This window comes from Bombina bombina, chromosome 7 (assembly GCF_027579735.1).
Source record: "Bombina bombina isolate aBomBom1 chromosome 7, aBomBom1.pri, whole genome shotgun sequence".
Lineage (NCBI taxonomy): Eukaryota > Metazoa > Chordata > Amphibia > Anura > Bombinatoridae > Bombina > Bombina bombina.
Window position 1 is genome coordinate 512288652 of NC_069505.1, and position 16219 is coordinate 512304870.

General features: G+C 40.4%; 1 protein-coding gene across 1 annotated transcript in view; it reads right to left on the reverse strand.

Annotated features, from left to right (window-relative positions):
- Window positions 1–2547: 2547 nt before the first annotated feature.
- The window catches only part of LOC128666921 (zinc finger protein OZF-like), a 124126-nt gene continuing 110454 nt past the window's right edge, over window positions 2548–16219 (reverse strand). The window contains exon 8 of the mRNA XM_053721739.1: window positions 2548–4221. Within this exon, the coding sequence (XP_053577714.1) occupies window positions 3209–4221 (1013 nt within the window). The 3' untranslated portion in view covers window positions 2548–3208. The remainder of the gene's footprint in view (window positions 4222–16219) is intronic.

The following is a 16219-nucleotide window of genomic DNA, read 5'->3' on the forward strand; positions in this document are numbered from 1 at the left end:
GCAAAGACCAAGTCGCCGCCTTACAAATCTGTTCAACAGAAGCCTCATTTTTAAAATCCCATGTGGAAGCCACTGCTCTAGTAGGGTGAGCAGTAATTCTTTCAGGAGGCTGCTGGCCAGCAGTCTCATAAGCCAAACGGATGATGCTTTTCAGCCAAAAAGAAAGAGAGGTTGCCGTAGCCTTTTGACCTCTCTGCTTTCCAGAATAGACAACAAACAATGAAGATGTTTGACGGAAATCTTTAGTTGCTTGTAAGTAGAACTTTAAAGCACGAACCACATCTAGGTTGTGCAACAGACGTTCCTTCTTGGAAGAAGGATTAGGACACAGAGAAGGAACAACAATTTCCTGATTGATATTCCTGTTAGAAACAGCCTTAGGAAGGAATCCAGGTTTGGTACGCAAAACCACCTTATTCGCATGGAAAACAAGATAAGGTGAGTCACACTGTAAAGCAGACAATTCAGAAACTCTTCGAGCCGAAGAGATAGCTACTAAAAACAGAACTTTCCAAGACAGAAGCTTAATATCTATGGAATGCATAGGTTCAAACGGAACCCCTTGAAGAACTTTAAGAACTAAATTTAAACTCCATGGCGGAGCAACAGGTTTAAACACAGGCTTGATTCTAACTAAATCCTGACTAAACGCCTGAACGTCTGTAACATCTGCCAGACGCTTGTGTAAAAGAATAGACAAAGCTGGTATCTGTCCTTTTAAGGAACTAACTGATAATCCCTTCTCCAATCCTTCTTGGAGAAAAGACAATATCCTAGGAATCCTAATCTTACTCCATGAGTAACCCTTGGATTCACACCAATAAAGATATTTTCGACATTTTTACAGTGGTACTTAAAGCTTTAGTAAGATTGCCCCAACAGTCAAATAAACGATTAACCCCTTAATGCAAAAACCGGATTGATAAAACATCAAAAACTGGAAAAAAAAACCTCAGCACCTTGCCACAGCTCTGCTGTGGCGCCTACCTGCCCTTAGGGATAGATTTTGTGGGGAAAATACTTCCTTTAGGCCCTCAAATACAGCAGGACCCTCCGGTGTAGCAGCTTGAAGTCTTGTCTTGTAAAAACTGCGCATCTGAAGAGCGAAAATAGCCCCCTCCCACCTCACTCGATGTCTCTGGGGCCTAAAAGAAACACACTAAAGTGTTTCTAAACTAGCCTTGTGGGTCAATAACCCTTAAATAAGCCCAAATGAACCTCCAAAGTCCCTCAAAACGTTAATCCTTAATAAAAAATGTTAGCCTTTCTTATAAGTGTCAACCAGTATTAACTTAGCCCTTTATGCAAGCTGGTAATTCCATACTAAGTCTCTGAATACAGCTTACCCTTCCCTCATGGAGATATTGTCAGCCTTTTCTAGAATTATCACAGTCTGTCTAGAAAAAAATGACTGAACATACCTCAGTGCAGCTTAGCATGCGAACCGTTCCCCCAACTGAAGTTTTCCTGTACTCCTCAGCCTCTGTGGGAACAGCAGTGGATCTTAGTTACAAAGTGCTAAGATCATCATCCTCCATGCAGAAATCTTCATCCCTTTTCTGCTAGAGAGTAAATAGTACACACCGGTACCATTTAGAATAAACTTTTTCTTGAGAAAATAAAAACTAACATTTTTGTCACCACAATCACTTTACCCTTCCTATTGCTTAGAGCCGGCAAAGAGAATGACTGGGGGGTGGAGTTAGGGGAGGAGCTATATAGAAAGCTCTGCTGTGGGTGCTCTCTTTGCCACTTCCTGTTGGGAAGGAGAATATCCCACAAGTATTGGATGAATCCGTGGACTCGATACATCTTGCAAGAGAAATAACAAAATTGGGATCAGTGTCCCTTTAATCTACCTTTGATTTATTACCAGACATGATGTGTCATTGTTATGCATTTAACACAGTTAAAGGGACTATCCGGTCAAAATTTAAATGTACATAGATGAATTACACCTTTAGATTGAAACATATTTGTAATATACATATATTGGCAAAAATGCTTTCAGTAAAAGTTATCACTGTTGTTAACATTTTGTTCTGTATGTGCATGTGAAGCATAGCTAGATGTTCTCTGTGCACACACATTTTAAATATGACAGCTGCTCAGAGCATTAGTGGGGCTTGTATCAACTCAGCAATTAACAAATTGAGTCATTACCAGATGGTAGAAGCACAGCGCATACTTAAATACACCTTTGAAACAGCTATAACTTTTATTAGAAACAATTTAAATGCATTTATATTACAAAAATGCTTCTATTTGAAACTGTAATGCAGCCATGTAGATTACAATTTTGGTTGGAATGTCCAAAAATTTAAAGGGACATTCCAGCCAAAATTGTAATCTACATGGCTGCATTACAGTTTCGGATAAAAACATTTTTGCAATATACTATACATGCATTTAAATTGAACTACTATTCTTAAAGGGATACTAAACCTAAATTGTGTATTTCATGATTCAGATAGAGAAGGAAATTTTAAGTAACTTTCTAATTGACTTATTATTTCTTATAATATGCATCGCTTACCATTAAAACAGTTTTATTGATTGAAAAAGATCTGAAGTTATTTATTGTATCATAGGTATGTACAGAAGATATCACAATGTATACACAATCTTATAGAGGTCCTGCCAATATTGAATAAATCAGTAATGTTTGATGTTGCTAGTTCTTATTTTATATTTCTATATATAATTTATATTTCTATATATAATTGTGCACAGTAAATTAAAAGGAACAGGAAACCCAAAAATGTTCTTTTCTGATTTGGATAGAATATACCATTTAAAAAAACTTTCCAATTTACTTCTATTATGAAATTTGCTTCATTCTCTTGTTATCCTTTGCTGAAGGAACAGCATTGCACTACTGACAGCTAGCGGAACACATCTAGTTAGCCAATCATAAAAGACAAATGTGTGCAGGCACCAATCAGCAGCTAGCTCCCACTAGTGTAGGATATGTGCGTATTCTTTTTCAACAAAGGTTACCAGGAGAACAAAACACATTTGAAAATAGAAATTAATTTCCTATCCCTTTTATGTGTTTCTATAGATAATGTATATCTCATTTGATATTACTTTGCAGATAAATGTATTTCCTTATAGTAGTGCAACTTTTCACACACTTATTTTAGCATAGCAATTCATTTTACACATTCTGCAACAATTTATACAGCTCAAATATTAATAATTATTATTATGAAAATGCTTTCTCTACTGTATGAATTTTCTGATGATCAATAAGGGCTGATTTTCGAGTAAAACATTTCCCACATTCAGAACAGGATAATGGCTTCTCTCCTGTATGAATATTCTGATGCTTCATAAGAGATGCTTTCTGAGTAAAACATTTGTCACATACAGAACACATAAATACTTTCTCTCCCGTATGAATTTTCTGATGCGTAATAAGATGCGATTCCCGACTAAAAGATTTCCCACAATCTGAACATGAATATAGCTTCCCTCCTGTATGAGCCTTCTGATGCTTAGTAAGATATGCTTTTTGAATAAAACATTTCCCACAATCAGAACAGGAAAATTGCTTCTCTCCCGTATGAGTTTTCTGATGCTTAGTAAGATTTGTTTTCTGAGCAAAACATTTCCCACAGTCAGAACATGAAAAAGTTTTCTCTCCTGTATGAATTTGCTGATGCCTCATAAGATGCGATTTCCGAGTAAAGCATTTGCCACAGTCAGAACAGGAAAATGGCTTCTCCCCTGTGTGAATTTGCTGATGCCTAATAAGATGTGATTTCCGAGTAAAGCATTTGCCACAGTTAGAACAGGAAAATGACATCTCCCCTGTATGAATTTTCTGATGCCTAATAAGAGATGATTTGTCAATAAAACATTTCCCACAGTCAGAACATGAAAATTCTTTCTCCCCTGTATGAATTTTCTGATGCCTAATAAGATCTGATTTCAGAGTAAAACACTTCCCACATTCAGAACATGAAAATGCTTTCTCTCCTGTATGATATTTCTGATGAGTTATCACATGTGATCTTCGAGTAAAACATCTCCCACAGTCAGAACATGAGAAAGATTTCTCTCGTGAATGAATTTTCAGATGGTCAATAAGATATGATTTCTTGGTAAAACTTTTACCACATTCATAACATAAATGGCTTCTTTTAATTTGAAGAACTTTGAAAGAAACATCAGCACTCTGAATGTAATCAGGATTATTTACGTCTGTGAATTCACCTGTTGATAACAAATACATTGAGATTAATGTTATTTATTATTGACATAATTATTTTATTTTGAGAACATTTTAACTGTTCTGAATTAGTGTATGCCACAAGGGTGAGGGTAAGCCTATGACCCCTTCACTGTTCCTCTGCTCCATGGTAAGGCTTAAAGGCAGTTTACTAAAAATTTTATAGTTCTTAAAGGGACATTATACACTAGATTTTTAATTGCATACATGTTTTGTAGATTATTCATTTATATAGCCTATACAGCTTTTTATTTTTTTAAATGTATAGTTTTGCTTATTTTTAAATAACATTTTTTTTCAGACTCCAAACCAAGCCCCAAAGTTTTAGGAGAATACTAATGTATACCTACTCCAGCCTATGGGGGATATTTATCAAAGGTCTGGCGGACCTGATCCGAAAGTACGGATCAGGTCCGCCAGACCTCGCTGAATGCGGAGAGCAATACGCTCTCCGTATTCAGCATTGCACCAGCAGCTCTTGTGAGCTGCTGGTGCAACGCCGCCCCCTGCAGATTCCGCCACCAGAGAGGTGTCAATCAACCCGATCGTACTTGATCGGGTTGATTTTCGGCTATGTGTGTCCGCATGCTCAGAGCAGGCGGATAGGGTTATGGAGCAGCGGTCTTTAGACCGCTGCTTCATAACTGCTGTTTCTGCAGGCTCGCTAGAAACATGGGCCCTCAAGCTCCATCCGGAGCTTGATAAATGGGCCCCTATATCTTAACCCCCAGACCTCTTACAGGGAGAAGAGACCTCTAATTGGAAGAAGCCCCTGTAACATGCAGGTGATCGCCATAAAAAGGGCAATAACCTGCTGCAGGACATAAAGTTCTGTGTACAACAAGTGGGAGGAGGCTCTAATGGATCCTGTTTATAAGGGACAAGTGACCCCTCATTCAAATGAGGCATCACTTGTCCCTTTAGCACAAATAGATAGAAAGAGCTCCCCCTCAGGGGAAACAGCAGGTTTATTACTTTAGATAGTTTTGCAGGTAATTAAAGCTTTTAAGTGATCACCAATATCTTACAGGGGACATGAGACCAATCATTTATAAATGAGGAGTATTCCATTTTAAATTAAAGCGTCAATATGCTGCAGCAGATGAAATGGATGTTTAGACTGATGGTGAGGGGTTTCTAAAACAGCTCCAATTCCCCTTGTGTTTGAAAAGGGAAACTCTAATTTTTCAAATGTGATGTCACTTGTCACTCTAATGTAAACAATATGGGAGAAATTGGCTTCTTTAGGGCCCCCTCCCCTTCAGGATAAACAGCACTTAAGTATACTGCATTTATGCCACTTTAACAGTAATCAGATGAATTTTACAGGGATATGCAATTACTCATGTGAGGGTTATAACCCTCTCTAATTTAGGTGATAATTTAGCTGGGATGGTGATCGCCTGCCCAATGTAAACAGCAGTGTTCTATAAGGGGGAATTGGCACTTTTGGAGCCTCTATTCCACCCACAAAACACAGAGGGGCATAAGATCCAATTTTGAAAAGAAGGGATCCCCCTCTTTCTATGCAGGGTCTCATACCCTTGTCCTTAGTAGATGACTGCTATAAAAACCAAGGGCCAGATTATGAGTGGAGCACTAACAGTTACGTGCAAGTGATAAAGGGTTAATGGCGTATGTTTGCGCGAGTTTGGTTAATAAATTGAAAGTAAATGGGATCGCTTGAACGCAATTGTGATATACGCTAGAATGATTACCGCGTCCTCAAAGCTCTGGTTAACTGTTTTACACAAAACACATCAAAAATACATTACAAAGTACACTTACACTCATAACACCATGTAATACAAATTATTCAAAATAAAAATATTGCAAAGTTATGAGGGCTCAAAGATATGAGGTCTTATGTGTTAGGGAAAAAACATAATTTATGCTTACCTAATAAATTTATTTCTCTTGTAGTGTATCCAGTCCACGGATCATCCATTACTTGTGGGATATTCTCCTTCCCAACAGGAAGTTGCAAGAGGATCACCCACAGCTATATAGCTCCTCCCCTCACTGCCATATCCAGTCATTCGACCGAAACAAGCCGAGAAAAGGAGAAACCATAGGGTGCAGTGGTGACTGTAGTTTAATTAAAATATAGACCTGCCTGAAAAGGACAGGGCGGGCCGTGGACTGGATACACTACAAGAGAAATAAATTTATCAGGTAAGCATAAATTATGTTTTCTCTTGTTAAGTGTATCCAGTCCACGGATCATCCATTACTTGTGGGATACCAATACCAAAGCTAAAGTACACGGATGATGGGAGGGACAAGGCAGGAACTTAAACGGAAGGAACCACTGCCTGTAGAACCTTTCTCCCAAAAACAGGCTCCGAAGAAGCAAAAGTATCAAATTTGTAAAATTTGGAAAAAGTATGAAGGGAACACCAAGTTGCAGCCTTGCAAATCTGTTCAACAGAGGCCTCATTTTTAAAGGCCCAGGTGGAAGCCACAGCTCTAGTAGAATGAGCTGTAATCCTTTCAGGAGGCTGCTGTCCAGCAGTCTCATAGGCTAAACAGATTATACTCCGAAGCCAAAAAGAAAGAGGTTGCCGAGGCCTTCTGACCTCTCCTCTGTCCAGAGTAAACAGCAAACAGGTTAGATGTTTGGCGAAAATCTTTAGTAGCCTGTAAGTAAAACTTCAAGGCACGGACTACGTCTAGATTATGCAAAAGACGTTCCTTCTTTGAAGAAGGATTAGGACATAATGATGGAACAACAATCTCTTGATTGATATTCTTGTTAGAAACCACCTTAGGTAAAAACCCAGGTTTTGTACGCAGAACAACTTTATCTGAATGAAAGATCAGATAAGGAGAATCACAATGTAAGGCAGATAACTCTGAGACTCTTCGAGCCGAGGAAATAGCCATCAGAAAAAGAACTTTCCATGAAAGAAGTTTGATATCAATAGAATGAAGGGGTTCAAACGGAACCCCTTGAAGAACTTTAAGAACCAAGTTTAAGCTCCATGGAGGAGCAACAGGTTTAAACACAGGCTTAATTCTAACTAAAGCCTGACAAAATGCCTCAACGTCTGGAACTTCTGCCAGACGCTTGTGTAAAAGAATAGACAGAGCAGAAATCTGTCCCTTTAAAGAACTAGCTGATAATCCTTTGTCCAAACCCTCTTGGAGGAAGGACAATATCCTAGGAATCCTAACCCTACTCCATGAGTAATTCTTGGATTCACACCAATGAAGATATTTACGCCATATCTTGTGGTAAATTTTCCTGGTGACAGGCTTTCGTGCCTGTATTAAGGTATCAATTACTGACTCGGAGAAGCCACGCTTTGATAGGATCAAGCGTTCAATCTCCATGCAGTCAGTCTCAGAGAAAGTAGATTCGGATGATTGAAAGGACCTTGTATTAGAAGGTCTTGTCTCAGAGGCAGAGTCCATGGTGGAAAGGATGACATGTCCACTAGGTCTGCATACCAGGTCCTGCGTGGCCACGCAGGCGCTATCAATATCACCGATGCTCTTTCCTGTTTGATTTTGGCAATCAGACGAGGGAGCAGAGGAAACGGTGTAAACACATAAGCCAGGTTGAAGAACCAAGGCGCTGCTAGAGGATCTATCAGTGCCGCTTCTGGGTCCCTGGACCTGGATCCGTAACAAGGAAGCTTGGCGTTCTGGCGAGACGCCATGAGATACAATTCTGGATTGCCCCAACGGAGAACCAATTGAGCAAACACCTCCGGATGGAGTTCCAATTCCCCCGGATGAAAAGTCTGACGACTTAGAAAATCCGCCTCCCAGTTCTCTACACCTGGGATATGGATTGCTGACAGGTGGCAAGAGTGAGTCTCTGCCCAGCGAATTATCTTGGAGACTTCTGACATCGCTAGGGAACTCCTGGTTCCCCCTTGATGGTTGATGTAAGCCACAGTCGTGATGTTGTCCGACTGAAATCTGATGAACCTCAGTGTTGCTAGCTGAGGCCAAGCCAGAAGAGCATTGAATATTGCTCTTAACTCCAGAATATTTATTGGGAGGAGTTTCTCCTCCTGAGTCCATGAACCCTGAGCCTTCAGGGAGTTCCAGACTGCACCCCAACCTAGAAGGCTGGCATCTGTTGTTACAATTGTCCAATCTGGTCTGCGAAAGGTCATACCCTTGGACAGATGGGCCCGAGATAACCACCAGAGAAGAGAATCTCTGGTTTCCTGATCCAGATTTAGTAGAGGGGACAAATCTGTGTAATCCCCATTCCACTGACTGAGCATGCATAATTGCAGCGGTCTGAGATGCAGGCGCGCGAATGGCACTATGTCCATCGCCGCTACCATTAAGCCGATTACTTCCATGCACTGAGCCACCGTGGGGCGCGGAATGGAGTGAAGAACACGGAAAGCATTTAGAAGTTTTGATAACCTGGACTCCGTCAGGTAAATTTTCATTTCTACAGAATCTATTAGAGTCCCTAGGAAGGAAACCCTCGTGAGAGGAGATAGAGAACTCTTTTCTTCGTTCACTTTCCACCCATGCGACCTCAGGAATGCCAGAACTATCTCTGTATGAGATTTGGCAATTTGAAAGCTTGACGCCTGTATCAGGATATCGTCCAGGTAAGGAGCCACCGCTATGCCTCGCGGTCTTAGGACCGCCAGAAGTGAGCCCAGAACCTTTGTAAAAATTCTAGGGGCTGTAGCCAACCCGAATGGAAGAGCTACAAATTGGTAATGCCTGTCTAGAAAGGCAAACCTCAGGAACTGATGATGATTCTTGTGAATCGGAATGTGAAGGTAGGCATCCTTTCCACTTTCCACTGTGGTCATGTACTGACCCTCTTGGATCATGGGTAAAATGGTTCGAATAGTTTCCATCTTGAATGACGGAACTCTGAGGAATTTGTTTAGGATCTTTAAATCCAAAATTGGTCTGAATGTTCCCTCTTTTTTGGGAACCACAAACAGATTTGAATAAAACCCCTGTCCTTGTTCCGTCCGCGGAACTGGATGGATCACTCCCATTACAAGGAGATCTTGTACGCAGCTTAGGAATGCCTCTTTCTTTATCTGGTTTGCAGATAATCTTGAAAGGTGAAATCTCCCTTGTGGAGGAGAAGCTTTGAAGTCCAGAAGATATCCCTGAGATATGATCTCCAACGCCCAGGGATCCTGAACATCTCTTGCCCACGCCTGGGCGAAGAGAGAGAGTCTGCCCCCTTCTAGATCCGTTGTCGGATAGGGGGCCGCTCCTTCATGCTGTCTTAGAGGCAGCAGCAGGCTTTCTGGCCTGCTTGCCCTTGTTCCAGGACTGGTTAGGTTTCCAGGCCTGCTTGGATTGAGCAAAATTTCCCTCTTGTTTTGAAGCAGAGGAAGTTGATGCTGCACCTGCCTTGAAATTTCGAAAGGCACGAAAATTAGACTGTTTGGCCTTTGATTTGGCCCTGTCCTGAGGAAGGGTATGACCCTTACCTCCAGTAATGTCAGCAATAATTTCTTTCAAACCAGGCCCGAATAAGGTCTGCCCCTTGAAAGGAATGTTGAGTAATTTAGACTTTGAAGTCACATCTGCTGACCAGGATTTGAGCAATAGCGCCCTACGCGCCTGGATGGCGAATCCGGAATTCTTAGCCGTTAGTTTAGTCAAATGAACAATGGCATCAGAAACAAATGAGTTAGCTAGCTTAAGAGTTCTAAGCTTGTCAACAATTTAAGTCAATGGAGCTGTATGGATGGCCTCTTCCAGGGCCTCAAACCAGAATGCCGCCGCAGCAGTGACAGGCGCAATGCATGCAAGGGGCTGTAAAATAAAACCTTGTTGAATAAACATTTTCTTAAGGTAACCCTCTAATTTTTTATCCATTGGATCTGAAAAAGCACAACTGTCCTCAACCGGGATAGTGGTACGCTTTGCTAAAGTAGAAACTGCTCCCTCCCCCTTAGGGACAGTCTGCCATAAGTCCCGTGTAGTGGCATCTATTGGAAACATTTTTCTAAATATAGGAGGTGGGGAAAAGGGCACACCGGGCCTATCCCACTCCTTACTAATAATTTCTGTAATCCTTTTAGGTATTGGAAAAACATCAGTACTCACCGGCACTCCATAGTATTTATCCAGCCTACACAATTTCTCTGGCACTGTAATTGTGTCACAGTCATTCAGAGCAGCTAATACCTTCCCAAGCAATACACGTAGGTTCTCAAGCTTAAATTTAAAATTAGAAATCTCTGAATCAGGTCTCCCCGATTCAGAGACGTCACCCACAGACTGAAGCTCTCCGTCCTCAGGTTCTGCATATTGTGGCGCAGTATCAGACATGGCTCTTACAGCATCTACGCGCTCTGTATCTCGTCTAACCCCAGAGCTATCGCGCTTGCCTCTCAATTCAGGCAATCTGGATAATACCTCTGACAGGGTATTATTCATGATTGCAGCCATGTCCTGCAAAGTAATCGCTATGGGCGTCCCTGATGTACTTGGCGCCATATTAGCGTGCGTCCCTTGAGCGGGAGGCGAAGGGTCCGACACGTGGGGAGAGTTAGTCGGCATAACTTCCCCCTCGACAGACCCCTCTGGTGACAATTCTTTTATAGATAAAGACTGATCTTTACTGTTTAAGGTGAAATCAATACATTTAGTACACATTTTCCTATGGGGCTCCACCATGGCTTTTAAACATAATGAACAAGTATCCTCTGTTTCAGACATGTTTGTACAGACTAGCAATGAGACTAGATATATAATTTTGACAAAATTTGAAATAACAGTGAAAAAAGGCAGTTACACTAACAAAATGCTTACAGTGTATGTAACAAGTCAGCAGAGCATTGCACCCACTTGCAAATGGATGATTAACCCCTTAATAACAAAAACAGAATAATAAATGACAAAAACGTTTTTTAAACACAGTCACAACTGCCACAGTCTACTGTGATTGTTACCCTCCTCAAACACGACTTTGAAGCCTTTTGAGCCCTTCAGAGATGTCCTGTATCATGCAGAGGGAAGCTAAATGTCTCTGTCAGTATTTTTAGCTACACAGAAAAGCACTAAAATAGGCCCTTCCCACTCATATTGCAACAGTGGAAAGCTTCAGGAAACTGTTTCTAGGCAAAAATCAAGCCAGCCATGTGGAAAAAAACTAGGCCCCAATAAGTTTTGTCACCAAACATATATAAAAACGATTAACATGCCAGCAAACGTTTTATATTACACTTTTATAAGAGTATGTATTTCTGTTAATAAGCCTGATACCAGTCGCTATCACTGCATTTAAGGCTTAACTTACATTAATCCGGTATCAGCAGCATTTTTCTAGCAAATTCTATCCCTAGAAATATATTAACTGCACATATCTTATTGCAGGAAAACCTGCACGCCATTCCCCCTCTGAAGTTACCACACTCCTCAGAATATGTGAGAACGGCAGTGGATCTTAGTTACTTCTGCTAAGATCATAGAAATCACAGGCAGATTCTTCTTCTAATGCTGCCTGAGATGAAACAGTACACTCCGGTACTATTTAAAAATAACAAACTTTTGATTGAAGTTAAAAAACTAACTATAATACACCACTCTCCTCTTACTACGTCCATCTTTGTTGAGAGTTGCAAGAGAATGACTGGATATGGCAGTGAGGGGAGGAGCTATATAGCAGCTCTGCTGTGGGTGATCCTCTTGCAACTTCCTGTTGGGAAGGAGAATATCCCACAAGTAATGGATGATCCGTGGACTGGATACACTTAACAAGAGAAAATGCATCCACAGGGCTTTAACGTTAACATTTTAAACATGTGTATGTATGTGTGTGTATATATATATATATATGTGTGTGTGTGTGTGTGTGTATGTGTATATATATATATATCTGTGTATGTATGTGTGTGTATATATATATATATATATATGTGTGTGTGTGTGTGTCTATAAATATATATAGTGTGTGTGTGTGCAGATGTATTTACAGCCATATATACACATATAAACAAAAAATGCATAAGTACACATATATAGACATATATATAAGTGCATTGGAGCCCTTTTCAATTAAGTAGATGAAAACATGTAAAAGCATTGTATGCAATATTCATATTTAATAAAGTGTTATACTGTGCATTTACTATATATATTTCACATTCCAATGTTCTGGACATAGCAGAATATGTTTAAAATATTTGTAAATAGACATTCCTATATATCTGTATATTTCTATACCTACATATAATCATCTATATATATATCTATATAGACTATAGGTATAAATATATATTGTAGCAAAATACTATAACAACTATATGGAAATATGTATTTATAAATAAATAGAAAGTATTCTTCTATGTAAACAACATTGTAATGTGAAATATTCATATTTTCATACTGGGTTAGTGAACATGAGAATATGCAACCAGGGTTGTGCATGAGTTGGGTGTTGGGCTTTTCTCCCACTTTTTTTTGCTCCATTGACTTCTATGGGGGGAATCAGTGAACGCGCACTCAATATTCAGATTTCTTGCGCTCAACAGGTTAGTGAGAGACCGAAAACTGTTTACTTTCAACTAATAATACTAGCGCATCCCGACTAGGGCAAAAAGCTTTACTTCTAATGCAGTTAATGCTCAAGCAGGAGCGTTAAATAACACTACACTCGTAATCTAGCCCAAAATGTATGCTTACCTGATAAATTATTTTCTTTTGGGATGCTGATAGTCCATAGGAAAACCTTGACATGTGGGATATAATTCCCACCACTAAGAGGAGGCGAAGAACCCCCACAAGAGCTTTAATCCCTCCCACCTCTCCTCAGTTTAACATAAAGTCAAACAGAGAAACAGAAACAGATAGGTAGGAAAGACAAAAGCAGGGTCCACAGAGGTGCAAATTAGAACTGTTGCACAAAAATTTAAAAGAAATGGTCAGGAAGTCATAAATGTTGTTGTTTTTTAGTATGATGATGATAGTCCATAGTGAAATCTTGACATGTGGGATTTAATACCCAAACTGAGAGTCCATGACAGGGTTCCCCCTTAATGATTTATATATCCCACCACCGTAACATTGTCTTGACTGGAAGCGTGTGTACTTTTCCTTCTTGGGAAGGGGCTAGGACCGTAGAGCTCAAAGAATCACTCGGCTTTCCAAGATGCTTATTAGAAACCTCGCCTCCCTAGGAGACCAAACTCCTTGCGCCCTTTGATACTCTCAGACAGTGCCCCAACCCAAAAGACTGTCTTTACACATAAGAGCCCATGAAAGCCAAAGAAAAGATGCCCCAAGGGTCAAAGAAAGACTTTCCACCCACCAAGAAAGAGATTTTCTTGACAAATTGAATTGCAGATAATTGTTTGTCCATTGCTTGAGCGAGCATAAACAGTTGGAGGCAAAATGATCAAATGTCTGTCGGACCTGATCCGACAGTGCGGATCAGGACCGACAGACATCGCCAAATGCGGGGAGCAATACGCTCTCCGTATTCACCATTGCACCAGCAGCTCACCTATCTCACAAGAGCTGCTGGTGCGACACCGCCCCTGCAGACTCGCGGCCAATGGGTTGCCAGCAGGATCATACTTGATCGGGTTAAATTGTGGCGATTCCTGTCCGCCTCATCAGAGCAGGAGGACAGGGTTATTTTTTAGTATAACTTGTGTCATACTAACTTGTGTTTCTGAAGACTCGCCAGAAACACGGGCCCACAAGCTCCATACGGAGCTTGATAAATGGGCCTCACTGAACGGATGAAAGTGTAAGAGGCAAACAAAACTGCATCCAAAAACCAATACAATAAGGCCCACTACCTCCATGCATTGAGCTACAGAAAGAGAAGGTGCATTGAAACTATTGAGTCTATGATGACTTCCAGAAAAACATAATTTATGTAAGAACTTACCTGATAAATTCATTTCTTTCATATTAGCAAGAGTCCATGAGCTAGTGTCGTATGGGATATACATTCCTACCAGGAGGGGCAAAGTTTCCCAAACCTCAAAATGCCTATAAATACACCCCTCACCACACCCACAATTCAGTTTAACGAATAGCCAAGAAGTGGGGTGATAAGAAAGGAGCGAAAGCATAAAAAAATAAGGAATTGGAATAATTGTGCTTTATACAAAAAAATCATAACCACCACAAAAAAGGGTGGGCCTCATGGACTCTTGCTAATATGAAAGAAATGAATTTATCAGGTAAGTTCTTACGTAAATTATGTTTTCTTTCATGTAATTAGCAAGAGTCCATGAGCTAGTGACGTATGGGATAGCAGATACCCAAGATGTGGAACTTCCATGCAAGAGTCACTAGAGAGGGAGTGATAAAATAAAGACAGCCAATTCCGCTGAACAAATAATCCACAACCCAAATCAAAAAATGAAATAATAAGCAGCAGAATCTGCTGCCTGAAGTACTTTTCTACCAAAAACTGCTTCTGAAGAAGAGAAAACATCAAAATGGTAAAATTTAGTAAAAGTATGCAAAGAAGACCAAGTTGCTGCTTTGCAAATTTGATCAACAGAAGCTTCATTCCTAAAAGCCCAGGAAGTAGAAACTGACCTAGTAGAATGAGCTGTAATCCTTTGAGGCGGGGACTTACCCGATTCTACATAAGCATGATGAATCAAAGACTTTAAACAAGATGCCAAAGAAATGGCAGAAGCCTTCTGACCTTTTCTGGAACCCGAAAAGATGACAAATAGACTAGAAGTCTTTCTAAAACCTTTAGTAGCTTCAACATAATATTTCAAAGCTCTAACTACATCCAAAGAATGTAAAGATTTCTCCAGAGAATTCTTAGGATTAGGACATAATGAAGGGACAACAATCTCTCTACTAATGTTGTTAGAATTCACAACCTTAGGTAAAAATGTAAATGAAGTCCGCAACACTGCCTTATCCTGATGAAATATCAGGAAAGGAGATTCACAAGAAAGAGCAGATAACTCAGAAACTCTTCTAGCAGAAGAGATGGCTAAAAGGAACAACACTTTCCAAGAAAGTAATTTAATATCCAGAGAATGCATAGGTTCAAACGGAGGAGCCTGTAAAGCCCTCAGAACCAAATTAAGACTCCAAGGAGGAGAGATTGACTTAATGACAGGCTTGATACGAACCAAAGCCTGTACAAAACAATGAATATCAGGATGATTAGCAATCTTTCTGTGAAAAAGAACAGAAAGAGCAGAGATTTGACCTTTCAAATAGCTTGCAGACAAACCCTTATCCAAACCATCCTGAAGAAACTGTAAAATTCTTGGAATTCTAAAAGAATGCCAAGAGAATTTATGAGAAGAACACCAAGAAATGTAAGTCTTCCAGACTCGATAATAAATCTTTCTAGACACAGATTTACGAGCCTGTATCATAGTATTAATCACTGAGTCAGAGAAACCTCTATGACTAAGAATCAAGCGTTCAATCTCCATACCTTCAAATTTAATGATTTGAGATCCTGATGGAAAAATGGGCCTTGAGATAGAAGGTCTGGCCTTAACGGAAGTGTCCAAGGTTGGCAACTTGCCATCCGAACGAGATCCGCATACCAAAACCTGTGAGGCCATGCTGGAGCCACCAGCAATACAAACGAACGTTCCATTAGAATTTTGGAAATCACTTTTGGAAGAAGAACTAGAGGCGGAAAGATATAAGCAGGTTGATAATTCCAAGGAAGCGACAGCGCGTCCACTGCTTCCGCCTGAGGATCCCTGGATCTGGACAGATACCTGGGAAGTTTCTTGTTTAGATGAGAGGCCATCAGAACTATTTCTGGAAGTCCCCAGATTTGAACAATCTGAAGAAATACCTCTGGGTGAAGAGACCATTCGCCCGGATGTAACGTCTGGCGACTGAGATAATCCGCTTCCCAATTGTCTACACCTGGGATATGAACCGCAGAGATTAGACAGGAGCTGGATTCCGCCCATACAAGTATCCGAGATACTTCTTTCATAGCCTGAGGACTGTGAGTCCCCCCTTGATGATTGACATACGCCACAGTTATGACATTGTCTGTCTGAAAACAAA